Genomic DNA, 18,697 nt, shown 5'->3' with positions numbered 1-18,697 from the left:
TTCTAAACACAACTGTATAAGACTGAAGAAATAAAAATAACTACAAAAATAAGGGAAAAAATTCTAGAATGATAAACTAAGAAAGGAAGGAAGCTGAGAATAAACAGACATGCAATTGTTCCATTGAGAGAAAAGGAACTAAGTGGCAACAGGCCCACGCTTCCCCATATGCTCTTGTTTGGAGGCATAAGGTGCTGCTTTGAGCAGGCGCAGGCCTGTGGACACTACTTTGAATTCTCCAGTCGAGAGTTCACAGGCATGTGCATATCCTATGATCGAGCATGCACAGTGACATATATTTGAAGATAGGGAACAGTTGGTCTCTTTACTCCGCTGCAGATTGGAAGAGCAGCAGGTAAAAGCCACGCGAGTTTCCCCAAAATACAGAAAGTCAAGAAATTCATTAATCCTGTGACCCATCTGACAAGACACCAGCCTTAATTATGGACAACCAGCATGACTTACCTGAGACATTCTTTCACGGTGCTTGGCTTCGAGTCTCTCCTTGGCTTTCTGGAAATGGGCATGCTCATTCTCATCACCAGGTGTCTCCAAGTATTTGTCAACAGCATCTGGAGTGCTGGCAGCTGTGGTGGGGACTAGGGTAGGAGTTTTATAGGAGAAAGGGAAAAAAAGCACAATTTAAGTTTAGTATAAATAAAGTTTATTTGAACACAGGAACGAACATCGTTCTTTTTCCAGTAAAATGAAGCCATCCAAGTAACTTCAGTCAGGAGACTAGCTTTATAAAACTTCTATATCATATATATAAAAAATGGTGGCATAGGAGAAAGATTTCACTCTTTGTTTATAACTCAGGAAAAACTCTTCCACTCAATACAATGTTACTTAACAGATTATGAGCTATTGGCAAAGGAAACATGCAAAGAGCAAACATACTTGGCACTACCTAAGGTACATAAACTGACAGAAGACACGTTTTTTCAAAACCACATGCTTTATTTATTTATAAAGATTAAAAACAAACATACAACAAAACAAACACACTTTAAAGCATCTACAGAGACGATATAAACCACAACCATACTGCAGTCCAAGGACATTCTATTCAAAATCCCTCTCACTGGCATTCTGTCTTCAAAGATGTGCTTTGTTCACAATAACATGGATTAAAAAACCCTATGCTAAAATTGATCAGTGCATTGGAGGGTTAACAAGAATACTTGTTTGTTTGTTTTTTAAAAGTAACTCCTATGAGATAATCAGCCTATTCTTCTGTGATTCAGTAGCAACCATCACTTACTAAGTAACAAGGGAAAACATTTTCTAGTAGAGATTTACTGAAAATCATGGACTCCACAACCATCTCCTATACTGTAATTTTTCAGTTATTCCATAATTCTTTATTGCACTCTACCATATTTTGAACATTTTAAGATTTCATTTAAAGAAAAAACACCTACTGAAAAGATCACAGGTTTCAGAGTAGCAGCCGTGTTAGTCTGTATTCGCAAAAAGAAAAGGAGTACTTGTGGCACCTTAGAGACTAACAAATTTATTAGAGCATAAGCTTTCGTGAGCTACAGCTGTAGCTCACGAAAGCTTATGCTCTAATAAATTTGTTAGTCTCTAAGGTGCCACAAGTACTCCTTTTCTTTCTACTGAAAAGATACAGACATGAAGACAAGAGAAACAAATACAACCCTCCAGGCAAACACAAGCTGCAAAAAGTTGGACCCTTCTCTACTACCTTTATATGTAGTCTTTAAAGCCTGATTGGCCTAATATTTTTCTACTAAGTACTGACAATTTCTTTTTACTATTTTTATTTTAAACTCTCCTGTTCCTTGCCAGAAACCCCAATGTGAATGGAATGTTAAATTATACAATTACAATGCCAAAGAGTCATGAAATGCAAAAGCTATATTTTCTACTCTTGGAGTCATTATGTAATTATAATGTAATGTAAATATAGCCCTATAATTCAGTCACCTACACATATTCACCCACATGGCTAGTAGCCAACATATATTTATTAATCATAATATTTTGTACATATGTAGTGTACAATAGTTCTTACAACAATCCTGTGAGAAAAGTAAGGAGTTATTCCCATTTTACAGATAAGGAAACAGACACAAAGGTTCACTTACTTGCCTAATAACATGTAATCGGACAGTTTCAAAGTCAAGATTAGAACTCAGGAAAGTCTTGATTCTTTGCTATGCTCATCAGACCAATCTGCCTCCATCTGTCACACCACTAAACATAAATTTCACCCACAAACATACAACTTACATGGTTTGTGCCGGACGCTCATGCTGTTTTTAATCACAAAACTTTTATAGAGCGTCTTAAATTTACAAGATGCTACAAATGAAAGATAAGGCAAATAATTTTTTTCAGATTAAGACATTCCTGCTATGGTACAGTGATGTCTGTTGGAAAAATTTATTAGCATTGATGAATTCTAACTATGATCATTTGAAACTTGAATTGAGTGAAGAGAAAACGTTTTGTGTTGTTCTTAAAGTAATTCAAAAATGCAATTTTCTACCTTTGTGGTTAATATTTGTCACATGTCGAATCTATTTGATTTCCTCCATGTATTCTCTTTTCTGAAACTACAGTTAATAAAACTTATTAAAAATGAAAAATTAAAATATGCATCACTAAGAAAAGTTTTAAAGTGGAAAAAAGTGATTGAATGAAATAATTGTGCAATAAATATGTATGCAAATTTAATCTTTAATTTATTGCACACAAAAAAGATCACAGGCATTTGGAATAATAGAAAATCAATCAAGCCATGTATACATTTAGGGACAGATTTTCAAGAGCTCTTCTTCCATGTAGTTATCTAAATAAGGAGCAGATTTTCAGAAGTGTTCAATACCCAGTTTTCAGTGGGATACTTATGGTCAGATTTTCCAAAGAGCTCAGCATATTGGGTACTGAGCTGTTTTGAAAATCTGGACCCAATTGTGTGTGCTGAGCACTTAAAAAAAAAAATCTGGCCACTAATTGTGTACCCTTACAAAATTCACATGTGATTCTTCACTGATGCTACTCCACACATGGTAGTAACTGTGGAAGTTGTAGCTAAGAAACAGCTCAGATTTTTTACCAACGTATCACCTAACCCTGCTCAGAGCAGGTACCACTGGTGGAGACTAACGGCTACGAAGTTTGCTAGTAGAGACACAGCCAATGTCACTGCATCTAACAAACAATGTAGATCAAACTTACAAGATTGGGGGACTGTATCCTGAAATAGAGTTACACTGAAAAGGACATAGGTGTCATCAGGGTACACAGTTGAACAACTGCTCCCAGTGAGATGCTGTAGCTAAGAGGGATAAAGCTATCCTTAAATGTATAAGCACAGGAATATCAAGAAGGACTAAGGGGGAGGTATTACCTCTGTATATGGCATTAGTGAGACCATTACTAGTATACTTTATCCAGCTCTGGAGTCCAACGGATGTCGAAAAATGAACAAGGGTTTAGGAGAGCCACAAAAATGATTTGAGGTCCAGAAAACACGTCTTATAGCAAGGGACTTAAGAAGCTCAGTCTGTTTAGTTTATCCAAGAAAAGATTAAACCATAACAATCACAAGAACCTATATAGGGAAGAGATTTCTGATAGCAGACTGTTCTTTAATTTAGCAGAAAAAGGCATAAGGTCTAATGGATGGAAGCCCAAGTTATATAAATTCAGACTAGAAATAAGGTGCATATTTTTAACAGTGAGTATAATTAAGCTGGGGGGGGGAAATGTACCCAGGGACATGGTGGATTCTCCTTTACTTGAATCTTTAAATCAAGACTCGATGTCTTTCTAAAAGACAAGCTACAGCTCAGTCACAAGGGAGGGATGAGGTTCATGGCCTGTTTTATGCAATGGACTTACTCTATTAATTTTATCTGCAGTTGCTAACAGAACTGTGGAACTGCAACAATGCAGAACATCCAACACCAAACACCTTACTGCTGTCACACACAATGCACCACACACACAGGGCATAAGCATCCCTGAAACCACTGAAACATCAGGAATACTGCAGTTATCCCAGAGTACTCTCGTAAGCAGCTGGCATGATGTCTGTAATATACGTCCATTGGCAACTGTTCTCATTTTTGGTTTGTTCCATTGCTTGCTTTGAACGGTTCTGTCCTGCCCGAGAGCTATGTGCGCATTTCAAAGGGCAGAGCCTATGTCGTGCTTGCAACACTTGCAACCAGGATAAAAGAATCAACAGCAACTTCTAGACCAGGAGTGACCAACCTGTGGCTCCAGAGCCACATGCAGCTCTTCAGAAGTTAATACGTGGCTCCTTGTATAGGCACCAACTCCGGGGATGGAGCTACAGGTGCCAACTTTCCAATGGGCCAGGGGGTGCTCACTGCTCAACCCCTGGCTCTGCCACAGGTCCTGCCTCTATCCCATACCTTCCCACCCCCTCCCCGAGCCTGCAGTGCCCTCGCTCCTCTCCCTCCCCCCAGAGCCTCCTGTATGCCACGAAACAGCTGATCAGGAGGTGCAGGGAGGGAGGGGGAGATGCTGATCAGCGAGGCTGCCGGTGGACAGGAGGCGCTGGGTGCTGGGGGAGAGCTGATGGGGGACTCCTGATGTATTACTGAGGGTCTTTGGCAATGTACATTGGTAAATTCTGGCTCCTTCTCAGGCTCAGGTTGGCCACCCCTGCTCTAGACCCAATGTCAGACAACATGTGGCCTGGTATCTATTAAGACAAGCACTGCCACCTTTGGGTCCCTCTGCCTGAGGAGTTAAGGAGCCCGATTTTATCTTTTTTGTCTTCAATTTTTAAGTTTTAGCTCTGGTCCCTCCTATTTTATTTTCCAGATGAAATAACAGATTCCTTCTCTTTCTCAAGCTCTCTTCCTGGGAGACAGAAGCAGAAGTGATCTAGGTCAGGGACTGGAGCGAGGCCGCACCTCCAGAAGCTTCCACATGGCCCAGCACATTCCTCCTCACCTACCTAATGCAGTGGAACCCCTGTGGCATACATGGACAGTGACAAACGGGCCGGAGAGAGATGAGAACACCGAAAGTCTGCATATAGCCATTAGACCAGTGACCCATCCAGTGCTCTGAGCTGTCAAAGGCATCACTGAAGAGTGGGCAGGAGCACTGTGGGAGTCAAATGGGAATATCAAATGAAATGATAAAGCTGAGACATCAGTGCTTGCTGTCAACACTAGTCCAGCACCAGTCCAAATAGAATCCCAGTGGTGGCTTGGCACCACTGATAGAAATATTGTGTGGATGGGTGTATGTTACAGGTGCACTAGGAGTCTGCTGAGCTTAACATGACCACGTACAAATATCTGAAGCGTACAAACAACAAGGACAGAGAGGAATTATTTAAGATTGTACAGAAAGTTTAATTAAGAGTGAAGGAATTAAGTGGATCAAAGGAAAAGTTTAGAGTGCCTATTAGAACAGAATATTAACAACAGTGAGGTTTATTAGAATGTGGAATAGTCTCTCAGTTGAAAAGGGAAAAGTTTTCTTGCTTGTGTCATTTAAAATTAGCACTCACTTGCCTGTAGGGAACAATCCTGCACTGTCAGTGGATGAATAAGATAATTTAAAAATAACAGGCAGAACACCAGTCAATCTGGCATAAGAGACTAGTAAAAGCTTTCTTTAAAAAACAGAGGTCTGCTTAAAAATCAAGGTCACCACGCAATTTATTTATTTTGTGCATTCACCAAGTCCCAAAATATCTCTCAAAGAATATCAAAACCCACAGAGTTGGACTAATAGCAGTTTAAAGATTCCTGACTTAAAACAATTGACAGAAAAAAAACACGACGAAGAAGAAACAACTACAACAGGACCGCTCTACTCTTACATAAGCAGAAGTATTTGTTAAAAATCCTTCATTGCTCCCTTTCACGCAAGTTTTAATTTTCATTTGAATAATTTGGGGACATTAAATGACAGAGGTGTAACACAGACTCCTCGCCCCCTCCCCCCAGCACCAACATCAAATGTTCTTGGGTAGGCATAGACAACAACGTGGAAGAATACCTTAAATATTCATTTTTTTGCAATCTGTTCTCACTTTATGAAGAGACTAATAAATAAATGGAAGCCTCAATTTTCTATACTTGGTGTTCCATCAGTTAAATTAGGTATATTGAGTATGCAATAGCTACTATGTGAAACCTGACAGAAAAAAAAAAGTGCAAACTTGCTGGAGGGGAGGGGAGAAAAGGGCTTTTCCCTATTCATAAGGCTCTTTTCTTCATAAATAATTCCTATGGGATTCTTTATAGATTCCTGGACAGGTGGCATAGAGGATATAAGCATCAGGTTTAACATAATAAAATAAAATAAAATAATAATCTAAGCTTCCTGGAAACATAGGTTTAAATCTCAACAGGGCCAACTGTGCCCCTGGCCTTTTGCAGTTTACGGACTCTTTCAAATAGGATAAAAAAAGATGCCCCCACACTCTTTAAATAAAGAGTGCCCTTGGGAGTTAGACTAGATGACCCTTGCGGTCCCTTCTAACCCTATGATTCGATGAAAATTTCCCATCTTCCAAAAGTGTTTCCGAAAGTGCTGATAAAAAGGACTTGCGTATCTGTGCCAAACACACCATTACAGAAGGACTTATAAGCTGTGCTTAATTTGTTCCAGGGCTGAGCCCGGGTACCTCTAGGCTTGGCAGTTCATAGTCCTGGCACCTCTGGGCTTACAGCATCAGTTATGAAAGTAAAGAAAATTGCTTGAGCCCTGGCACGTCTCTCATTACAAATTAAGCACTGCTTATAAGTACAGTATGCCATGGAAACAGCACTTAGGTATTTATAAACACAAATATAAGCGCATGTACTTTCAACTTCTGCATTTCCTGCAACTGTCTGGTCAATACATGGATGACTACTTAAATAATATAAGCACATAGTGGAAGAGAAAGTAAAAGATGTGCATATTGAGCTCATTCTTTCAATGCAGGGCATGGAGAGGTATGTGTCTGCCAGGGCCCAACCAGAATCCAGGGCAATTGGGAGGGATGTAATTTTTTTTTTCAAATATATAAAATATTTTGAAAAAGCAGATTAAAAAAAAGTTACTTATGCTTTAGGTACCTTTAAAATGTATTTAAATACAAACACAGAATACGTAAAATACATAAGTACAAGTATGTAGAGTACTTCAAAATACTAAGGTATGCACTGAAGCCCATGGGAACACTGTTTCTCACACACATGTATAGCAACTCTCTCATGCACAAGATAACTAGATTTCATTGGAGCTGTATATAATTTGTGAAGTGATTTGAACATAATATAATATTCAGTGAATGAATAGATTACTTCTGAAATGCAATATATTTAACTATATTATCCACATAAGATTAAGAAGCTAAGAAGCTTTGCGTTCCGTGAACAAAAGTTTGCTGTAAAAACATCCACTCCTCTTTAAAAATTCCCAACTGTAAAAAAAAAAAAAAAAGTATGTAAAGGACAAAATATATAAACAACCTCATTTCATATTCACCCTAGTTGCTAAAAATGTAGATGAAATGGATGAAGAACTGGGCATTAACATCAACGAATGTCTTAATGGGAGTTCAGGATATTATACATTATAAAATGGGCAGCTGTAGTAAAAGGTTCTAACGAGGACAGGAATTTCAAACTGTGTATAATCAGCACAATTTAGAGCTCCGAACTTAACTTCTATGCAGGGAAATGTGCAGATTAGTCACATCTCAGATCTTCTGAACCTCAGAACTTAATTTTAAAAAATATCAGTATCTGCACTGGATAATTAATGAGACTAGTGATGGGCTAGACTCAATAAGTTCCCATAAGTATCCAGAGGCTCTTATCCAAGCCTTTTAATGCTCCCTCTGAGTGAAAATCTAATAGCCCTCTGGTTATCTTTCCCTCGCCTGCAACTCCCCTTGTAAGGAAGGGTGTTGACACATCTGGGTAAAAATGAGATTGCGGACATGTCTGGAGTTGAAGACAGGAGATTCTCATAACCAAAGAAAAGGATTTCCCCCCTAGGCCTGGTCTACACTATTGGGTTAGGTCGAATTTAGCTGTGCTATGTCGATTTAAAAATAAGTGCATCCACACAACCAACCCCATTTCGTCGACCTAAAGGGCTCTTAAAATCGACTTTTTTACTCCTCCCCAATGAGGGGAGTAGCGCTAAAATCGACCTTGCTGGGTCAAATTTGGTCTAATGAGGACGCAAATCGACGGTATTGGCCTCCGGGACCTATCCCAGAATGCTCCATTGTGACTGCTCTGGACAGCACTTTGAATTCTGATGCACTAGCCAGGTACACAGGTAAAGCTCTGGGAACTTTTGAATTTCATTTCCTGTTTGGTTAGCGTGGAGAGCTCCGCAGCACAGGTGACCATGCAGTTCCCCACAGAATCGTAGAGCATAGAATGTTTCTATGCTCCCCCTATCATCTCTGTCCCTGAGGTTATCGCAGATTAGAAGGCGAAAAAACACACTCACGATGACATGTTTTCGGAGCTCATGAAGTCCTCCTGAATCGATAGGACACAGTTTAATGCATGGAGGCATTCAGTGACAGAACCCAGGAAAGAATTAAGTGAGCACAAAGAGCGGAGGCAGGACGTGATGTTGAGGCTAATGGGGGAGCAAATGGACATGATGAAGCATCTGTTGGAGCTGCAGGAAAGCCAACAAGAGCACAGACCCCTGCTGCATCCACTGGATAACCACCTACCCTCCTCTCCATGTTCCATAGCCTCCACACCCAGACGCCCAAGAATGCGGGGGGGGGGAGGGGCACCCAGCCACTCCACTCCAGAGGATGGCCCAAGCAACAGAAGGCTGTCATTCAAACAGTTTGATTTTTAGTGTGGCTACAATAAGCAATGTGGCCTTGTCCTTCCCTCCTCCCGCACCCCACCCCACCTGGGCTACCTTGTCTGTTATCTCATTTTTTTTTTTAATTAATAAAGAAAGAATGCATGGTTTCAAAACAATTTCGAAGTGGGGAGGGTGGCTGGCTTACAGGGAATTAAAATCAACCAACGGGGCGGGTTTGCATCAAGGAGAAACACACACAACTGTCACACCAAAGCCTGGCCAGTCATGAAACTGGTTTTCAAAGCCTCTCTGATGTACAGCGTGTCTTGCTGTGCTCTTCTAATGGTCTTGGTGTCTGGCTTCTCAAAATCAGACGCCAGGTGATTTGACTCAACCTCCCACCCTGCCATAAATGTCTCCCCCTTACTCTCACAGATATTATGGAGCACACAGCAAGCAGCAATAACAATGGGAATGTTGGCTGCGCTGAGGTCTGACCTAGTGAGCAAATAGTGCCAGCAAGCTTTTAAACGTCCAAAGGCACATTCTACCACCATTCTGCACTTGCTCAGCCTATAGCTGAACTGCTCCTTACTATTGTTCAGGCTTCATGAACCATGGGAGCAAGGGGTAGGCTAGGGTAGATGCGATCACGTGGTATTGCTGGCAGGCAACCTGAGGCAGAAGCCTGAGAGCAGAAGCCTCCAGTTCGCATGATATTCCAGGCAGGACTGAATCTCCATGAGAAGAAAAAGAAGAGAATGACCTGGAGTATCTGGCTCCCATTCAGTGCTCTAAGAAGAGGATACTCACATCTGTCCAGGTGCCCCTGATTGACCTCAACGAGGTCTGCCAGGAGCACCCAGGAGACGTAGGACGGCTATCAGTCCTACTGCACCATCTGCTGCAAAGGCAAGGAGCTGCTCTGTGTAGCAATGCAGTACCACGTCTTCCAGCAGCACCGAGGAGACGTATGGTGACGGTGACCTAAGCGGGCTCCATGCTTGCCATGGTATGGCGTCTGCACTGGTAACCCAGGAAAAAAGGTGTGAAATGATTGTCTGCCGTTGCTTTCACGGAGGAAAGGAGGCCTAACGACATGTACCCAAAACCACCCGCGACAATTGTTTTTGCCCCATCAGGCATTGGGAGTTTAACCCAGAATTCCTGCGGAGACTGCAGGAACTGTGGGATAGCTACCTACAGTGCACCGCTCTATAAGTCGATGCTATCCACGGTAGTGAGGATGTACTCTGCTGACTTAATGCGCTTAGTGTGGTCATATACAATTGACTGTATAAAATCGGGTTCCAAAAATTGACTTTATAAAAATCGACCTAATTTTGTAGTGTAGACATAACCCTAGAGAGCTACTTCCTTGAAGATGACCTCAAATGGAAGGAAGGGGGAAAGAGAGCGAGAGAGACTTTGAAAATATATGGAAAAGACTAAAATAAGGAATAGGTTTCCTGGGGAATTTTTCCCTGTTTTTTGTTAGAAATTCAGGGCTTGTCTAGTCTGGAAGTTTCTGTGGTAAGTGGAGAACTAATTAAATGATGAAATCAGAAGAGTCAAGATGCTGAAAGCTGAGCAGATGGAAGAGGGGGAGTGAGAAGGGTTTTGAGTCACACGTTTAAAGAGCATTTTGAACATATATTTAACTCTAACTGAACACTCTGGAGTACGAATGTCTTTGTTAAAGATCCCTTTTTAATTACGGTACAAAAGCTCATAGTAAACATCCCTGAGACCCATAAAATTCCTCCAGCAAAACAGGGAAGACCAGACTTGACATACCTTAGAGTGGTCAGGGAAAAAAAGCAAGTTGCCTCTAAAATCATGTGCGCGCAAACATATACAAAGACAACCCTCATTCAGATGGCCTTCATATGTCATAGAGAAATAATAAAGGCACATTTGTAAAAATTCCTTTGCAGATCACCTTAAGAATAAAATATTTCACTGAAAGAACTATATGATATTGGCTAAGGGGAGAAGAGACATGGCAACCTCCTTCTTCTTTCTTTCCTCCCTCTCCAGTCAGAAACTTTTCATCCAACTTGACTTGGGAGGCTTACAACCTTTTTCTTCCTCTACCCTACTGCTGATGATGCTCTAGACTCATGCTGCGATGTGTGCTGGGGGAGGACAGAATGGGCTTGGAGTCTGAGGCTGCCCAGAAACTGGCCAGTGGGGGGAAGAATGTGGGTGGTGTAGAGTCACAAGATTTTCAAAGTTGACAGAAAGGCCTCTGTTTTCAGGGGAAATGGGCCTAAGGTTAAGATTTTAGTGCTTCCATGCCACCCCTCACACTTGGGAGGAACTCCTTGGATACATTTGCAAAACTAACGCATCATCCTCTTTCAAATCCTTCCTTACAGTTCTCCTTTTCCGGGATGCTTATCAGAAAAACTTGATACCAGTTAGGCCACTGGTGGGCAATGACCACTGCTGATCCTGCTGACCAGTATAGAGTCTTTGTTTCCTGGCACACCCTCATTTGTCTGTCTGTATCCATCAGTTTTCTTATACTTAGACTGCAAACTCCTTGGGGCAGGTACAGTCTCTTCATTTTGTGTTTGTGTAGTACTTTGCCCAGTGGGGTCCTGGTCCATGATGGTGCCTCTGGCATTACAGTAATATAAATAAATCATACTGCTCCCTGTCGCAAAGGTGCTGGAACTAGAGGTGCTGCCGCACACCCTGGCTTGAAGTGGTTTTCACTGTATACAAGGTTTACAATTTGGTCGAATGACTCTCAGCACCTCCACTATAAAAACTGTTCCAGAACAGCTGCCCTGTCGCTCTCCTCAGGTAAGCTACCCACCTCAGTCTCCTCCCCTGTCATCCTGTAGATTTGAAATCATAGAATATCAGGGTTGGAAGGGACCTGAGGAGGTCATCTAGTCCAACCACCTGCAGAACCAATCCCCAATTTTTCTCCAGCTCCCTAAATGGTCCCCTCAAGGATTGAACTCACAACCCTCGGTTTAGCAGGCCAATGCTCAAACCATTGAACTATCCCTCCCACTCAGTGGGGAGGAAGGCTAGCTCAAGATTTTGTGCAGGAATTGGAAGCTTCCTGGGAAGTGAGTGGAGTAGAAAAGAAGAGAGTGGCAACACATGAAAGGCCTCTGGGTGGGTGTGATCCCTCAGGGTCACTGCACAAAGACAGCCTGCTGTCAATTTCACCAGCTTTATTTGCTGGCTGCTCTTTCATGAAGCTAATTTGCAGGGAGTGCCAAAAATCAGGACAAAACACTGTTTGTCTGTAAAAACTAACTGGAAACAAGGAAAAGGTCCTGAACATTGTAATGTTCCTGGTTTTCATGGCCATATCATCCTTAAGTGTTCCTCTCTATGGAAGGTTTCAGAGTAGCAGCCGTGTTAGTCTGTATTCTCAAAAAAAAAAAAGGAAGTACTTGTGGCACCTTAGAGACTAACGAATTTATTAGAGCATAAGCTTTCGTGAGCTACAGCTCACTTCATTGGATGCACCAAATGCATCCGATGAAGTGAGCTGTAGCTCACAAAAGCTTATGCTCTAATAAATTTGTTAGTCTCTAAGGTGCCACAAGTACTCCTTTTCTTTTCTCTACGGAAGGGAAGACACTGTTGCCGCCCCTTTGGGTTTTAGATCAGGACTAGAGGACTAGGCTTTATTTCTCGTGATGTGTGAGGATGTAAAGTGGTGCTGGAGGAGGGAGTCTGGGTTGGGAAAGTAGGGGAGTTTTCGCTGCTTTTGTCCTTCATCTTAGAAACCTAAGCATAGTCTTCCTTAGCATTTTCAGGACTAGTCAATTTATAATTGTATTGCTGGCACTCTCTTTTGAGACTCACACTATCGTGAAATAATCCAGTATGTGCTGGTTCATGGCTGGCTAATTAAATAAGATTAACTGTAAAACTGTGTAAACCTCTTATTACCTGGTGATCGTCCTGTAGTGATATCCCAGCACTTTCTGTACATCCTTGCTTTCTCCTAAATATAAAGTTATGGCTTCTTACCATGGACCAATATGCCTCCCTTTCTCTTCCTTTAATCTTGTTCCATCTCTCAACTAGTAAATTTCTTAAAAATAAAAAAACAAAAACACTACAGTTTTACAGTCATAGTTTTGTTTGCTTGCTTTCTGGACTTTTTTTTATAGGACAGTAATACACAGGCTGAACTACCTAGCTTTAGTAATTTGTCCAAATAAGAACTGTATTACTGTCACGTAAAACAGTGTCTCTCCTAAATTAGCAATGAGAATATTGAAAACCCATCTTCCCAAGACATTCCATAAATAAACTTAGTGGAGGATGTGGGAAAGGATGAATTAATGAAAGCTTATGTTAAATGCTGTAAGTATCTGAATTTGTTTAGTCAGTGACTAAAAAGCTTTGACCTAAATCTTACACTGATGATATAGTTAAATATATTGCATTTCAGAAGTAATCTATTCATTCACTGAATATTATGTATATATACACTACTATTCACAAATTATATACTGCTCCAATGAAATATAGTCATCTTGTGGATGAGAGAGTTGCTATACATGTGTGTGAGAGAGAGTGTTCCCATGTACTTAAGTGCATACTTAAGTATTTTTTTTTGTACCTTATGTATTTTAAGTATTCTGTATTTGGATTTAAGCATAAGGAACATTTTCTTTTTAATCTGCAAATGCATTCTCAAAATACTTAAAAAAAAAAAATAAAAAAAAATCACATCCCTCCCAACTGCCCTGGATCCTGGTTGAGCCCTGGAACCCACTGTCCCACTCTTGGAGCTTCAGGCCATGAATTCAAAGCTCCATAATCAAAGCTCCATAACCATGGGTAGACTTAATAAACATTGGTTGGGCCTGAACTGCGGCATTGCTCCAAACCCATGCCAAACTTTGGAGAATTACAGATCCGACTTCTGGAGCTAGGGAACATCTTTTAAAGTGTGTTTATTGAAGAACTCAAACAACATCTGTTGAAACCTGAGTTCAGGGCTATGTACTATTCCTGTGACAGTGGATATCATGATCAATATCCGCGTTTGGCATTATCACAAAAGATCAAAACAAATTTCCAATACTCAATCCAATGGGCTGCCATATTGATATGGAATTTAAGGGACACAGGAATCACCCAAATTAAAACTAGGCTAGGACACCCAGGCTAATGTATTTTCTATCGGAAAAATAGCCATTGTTTCTTGAGGTCAGATTTTCAGAAAAAGTGCCACTTGCATTAGAATTGATCATATGCATGGGGATTCATAAATTACACATTAAAAGGAGTCATGGCTAGGTCCCATTATGAGACCAAACTTTTAGTTCCTCTCCATCTCCAACTTCAAAATGTTGCTGTACTTCTAAGAAAACAACAAAATGTCACTGAATTAGGCAAAGGTGTCTGAAAAAGGTTAGAATGGCACACAATAGTCATAATTTCCACATTACAAAAAAGAAGTGAGGCCTTTGTGACTGAAATATCCCACATCTCTTCCCTTTTCAAATTTATGCTTTTCATGGGTTTTGTTTTAGGACATTCATGAGTTTAACTACAATGACTTACAAGTACAGTTTAATGGAGTTACACATCCGTTGCTCCCTGGAAGTCCTTTCTATTAATCATCGTTTTTCTTCTGTTTTTATTACCTTACCTCCTGTCCTGGCTCAAAAGTCTGCATACTGATTCTCTCATATTTATTGAATTAAGTAATCTACAACTTAATTACACATCTTATTCTACGAACTTCTAATTATTTGGACAGAAACATTATTAACAGTGCAGGAATGGAAAATTACTTCATATTTAATGTTTTGGAAATTATATTTGCTTTCAAACTTACTATGTAAAGCTTTCAAACTTACTGTTACATAATTCTCAGCCTATCAGCCTTTTAAATGCAACAGTTACATACCATTGGTGTACATCACAGCAAGGCAGAACATCCAAAGAAAATGCATTTGAGAGAAAGTTCACTATAATTCTGAGATAAGCCATTTTTGGGGAAGGAAGTTTACCTTTCCTACACTATTCACCACCCAGTGCCTGTACTGGCATTGATACTCTCTTCTAGTTAGCACAAAGCTAACTTTCCATGTAACATCTCTAAGATGCAACCTTTCCTATTCATCCACACAACACAGCTAAAACCGTCATTCGGGCTCTCATCATCTTGCACCTTGATTACTACAATATTCTTTTCTAGGGCTTTGACAAATGCAATTTTATCGTACTCCTATCCATTCAGAATGCTGTTGCAAAGATCACTTTCTTAAACAGTTGCTTTGACCACGTCACCCCTCTCTTTGCATCCGTTCACTCACTCCCCATTCTCTATCACATCAAACATAAGCTGCTTGTCTTCACTTTCAAGGCTGTTCATCGGCTATGTCCACCCTACCTACTACCTCTCACACATTACTGAAATGTTGTCTCTCACCTCATGATACCAGCCACCATCACCCATGTGTTACATTTTCAAAGAAGCCCCTTCATGCTTTCTCCCAAGTTGCCCCTCATGTTTGGGAGGAGCTCCCCATAAACATCTGCAAAGCTACCTCGTTATCCACTTTCAAATCCCTCCTCAAAAACTCTCCTTTGACATGATGCAAAAAATAACCTTGATAACATTTAGGCTGCTGAACAAGTATCAGGGGGTAGCTGTGTTAGTCTGTATCCATAAAAACAACAAGGAGTCTAGTGGCACCTTAAAGACTAACAAGTGCCACCAGACTCCTTGTTGTCTGAGGTGCCACCAGACTCCTTGTGGTTCATGCTGAGCAATACTGTCTCAGTACAATGGGGCCCTGTGATGGTTTTTGGGGTACTCTGGATTGAAAGTCACTTTGTTACCCCCTGCTTTTAACAAGAGGGGGTCTTGCATGTTCTGACTGGGTGTTAGGTCCCTAATAGCTACAGCTTTTCAGCCACAAGCCCTCTTGTGGGCTACGCCAGCCCTGTCTTTGCCTTGCAGGTTAAAAAAAAATGTACCCCAGTTCCCAAGTCCCCTTGAAGTATTCCCCTGTGATATCCAGCCCCTGACAAGGCTACTTACAGAAATTACAGATCCTCTGCTCCCAAGGTTGCCAACTTTCTAATTGCACAAAACTGAACGCACTTGCCCCACCCTTCCCTGAGGCCTCACCCACCTGCACCATCCCTTTCCCAAGGCCCAGCCTCCTCCACCCCCCTCCCTCCATTGCCAATTCTCCCCTACCCTCACTCACTCATTTTCACTGGGCTGGGGGTTGGGGTGCAGGGTGTGGGCTCCGGGAGGGGGTTCAGGATGCAGGGTGTGGGGTCCAGGAGGGGGCTCAAGTGCAGGGTGTGGGGTAGGGGTGTGGGCTCCGGGAGGTGGCTCAAGCATGGGGCAGGGGTGCGGGCTCCAGGAGGCGCTGACCTCAGGTGGCTCCTGGAAGTGGCCAGCATGTCCCTGCAGCCTCTGGGTGCAGGGGCAGCCAGGGGGCTCCGAGGGCTGCCCTTGCCCATAGGCACCGTTCCTGTAGCTCCCATTGGCCGTGGTTCTTGGCCAATGGGGCACCCAGGGATTTACTGGCCTCTTCTGGGAACTGCGCAGAGCCAGGGCAGGCAGGGAGCTTGCCTTAGCCCCGCCGACCGGACTTATAATGGCCCCATCAGCACTGCTGACCAAAGCCGCCGGGGTCCCTTTTTGACAGGGCATTCCAGTTGAAAACCGGACGCCTGGCAACTCTATCTGCTCCCAGTGGCATGTACCCCATTTTAACAGTTTTATCTTAAATCACTGCTCCTGCGTAATGCACAGCACTTGTGAGCACTTATAATAAAACTTAAATAAATCTTATTTTGAAACAAGAGAGCATGATGGAAGCAAATGGTTACAATTTAAAACAAAATTACAAAACATTAACTAAGGCCTATACTTATTAATAGTTACCTTTCCTATCTAATAAAGTAGTTTTCCCCCCGGCACAGGTCAGTCTGTTGCAGGCTTCACAGGAACCAGGATCCAATCTTTCATGGAAAACACTCTTGCTCAACAAGATTCCTCCTCAGTGAATGGATGCAGAGTGTCTTTGTCTGCCCTGTCATATACTGAATCAGTCTTTTGCCTTTATTCACAGACAAGGTGATCTCTGTCTGTTATGGTGTTCCTTTTTACCTACATGTGGTTTTGATTATTTACAATTGTCTCTGATGGTTTTTCATTGACTGTTCTGGGTAGAGTTACCACCTTTGAAATGCAAAAAAACAGGCACTCCCCTTCACAAGGCAAGCCCACCACAACCCTTGCCCCCAACCACAATGCAACTCCGCAACACCTGCACCCTTCAACAGCTACTTGTACACTATCGAGAGAGATAACACAGAGATAAAATGATGTTATCAATCTTCTTACTTAAACTGCAGAAGTGGGAACACTGCAGCATCTTTAGCTGGACACAGAATCTTTTAACATTAGACATCCCCATGTATTGTGATGATAATGCAAATCTTTAGATCCACATAAAAAAAATCCCGACAGATTAAATTATTTTTCTGGCAACTGGAAAAATCTATAAAAATTCTGACCAGGCCTGTCAAATACCAGCCAGAGGGTAATCCTAGTTCTGGGATGGGGCAAGGGTAGGCAATTGAATAATACATTGGATAATCAGTCAGCCAAGGTGGGGTGACCACTCCCTCCCACTTGAATGGGTCATGACCAAGACACATGGTTACCTGGTGACTAAATTTTACTCCAAGACCATAAAGGCATAATTCTCAGTAGTTACATTAATTCTTAAATACTACCAGTACACACATCTCGCAATGATTATGAGCACTGATAGGTTACAAGCTTTCAGTAGAGACCTCACTAGCTACCCTTTATGGATAAATATAATGAAAACAGTGTATTAGGTGCAGTGAGTTTGTCAGGGCTGAGACAGAGTTGCTTATAGAGAACAATGAACCCTTTGCCAGTTAGCTCCAATGGGCCTCTGCGCCACAGGCTCTGGCCAGGACTAGGACTCCTAGGCACTAAAGTACTACAAATAATAATAAATAGTAATAATAATAATAATAATAATAATTAATAAAAAAATATTACATAGTGACTATACTGGGAAGGGAATTAAGGAAAGAAAAACTGCCCCAATTTAGGGAAAAAATGGTAAAATACAAAATCCTTCCTCACTTGTGTTAAGTGCCTTGAGATTACTACTAAGAAGTGAAGGATGCAGAAGCACTTCAAGCATTTACCTCCTGCCAAAGTGATAAATGATGGACAAGCCCCTGCAAAAATATCTTTGATCTCTAATACAGAAAAATAAATTCTTATTTGTAGAAAATTCCCAGGCAAACTAAATTACTGATCAGCATCTGAGAAGCTTCTCTTTGTTCTAGCCCTGAAACTTGGCCAAAGCCAATTCCTGTAAGTTGTAAAGGATGTTGTTAAAATCACTAACTTCTGAATCTACCATCTGATCAAACTCTTGCCATAATCTTATGCATGTTCACTTCTTTGTATTGTTGCTATTGTGAATACTAATCCATCCATTATGCATTCTAAAGTCAAAAAATCCGAATCCATTTTAAAGTGAAGTTTCATACCCTATGCTCATTCCATATATGGACCAAGGACAAGCCATGAACCCAACTTACTTTGTCATAGTTTAAAGTGCCTTGTCCCATGTATGCTGATTACTTATACTCAATAAGTCAGCTGTGACTAAACAGCCACGGAAGCTAATATACATAAAAATAAATGTATAGATAAGATTCATTGGAGGACAAATCTCAAATAATTATAACAGAGACCTTCATTCCTGTGATTGTCCCTGAGTCTCATCTTGCTAAAACTGGCATCAACTTCATCAAGACACGTGTCCTGTCTGTTTCCTGTGCCACAGAAACAGAAGTCAGAAGCGGCAGGCAATCC

At 41.3% G+C, this 18,697-nt stretch overlaps 1 protein-coding gene across 5 annotated transcripts in view; it reads right to left on the bottom strand.

Annotated features, from left to right (window-relative positions):
• Positions 1-18,697, bottom strand: part of LOC119850223 (amyloid beta precursor protein) — a 296,641-nt gene that overhangs the window by 89,105 nt on the left and 188,839 nt on the right. For all 5 annotated transcript variants that reach the window (XM_038388150.2, XM_038388151.2, XM_038388153.2 and 2 more), the window contains one exon: positions 466-599. In XM_038388150.2, the coding sequence (XP_038244078.1) occupies positions 466-599 (134 nt within the window). The remainder of the gene's footprint in view (positions 1-465; positions 600-18,697) is intronic.

This window comes from Dermochelys coriacea, chromosome 1, assembly GCF_009764565.3.
Source record: "Dermochelys coriacea isolate rDerCor1 chromosome 1, rDerCor1.pri.v4, whole genome shotgun sequence".
NCBI lineage: Eukaryota > Metazoa > Chordata > Testudines > Dermochelyidae > Dermochelys > Dermochelys coriacea.
This window is presented reverse-complemented; position numbering and strand designations above follow the sequence as displayed.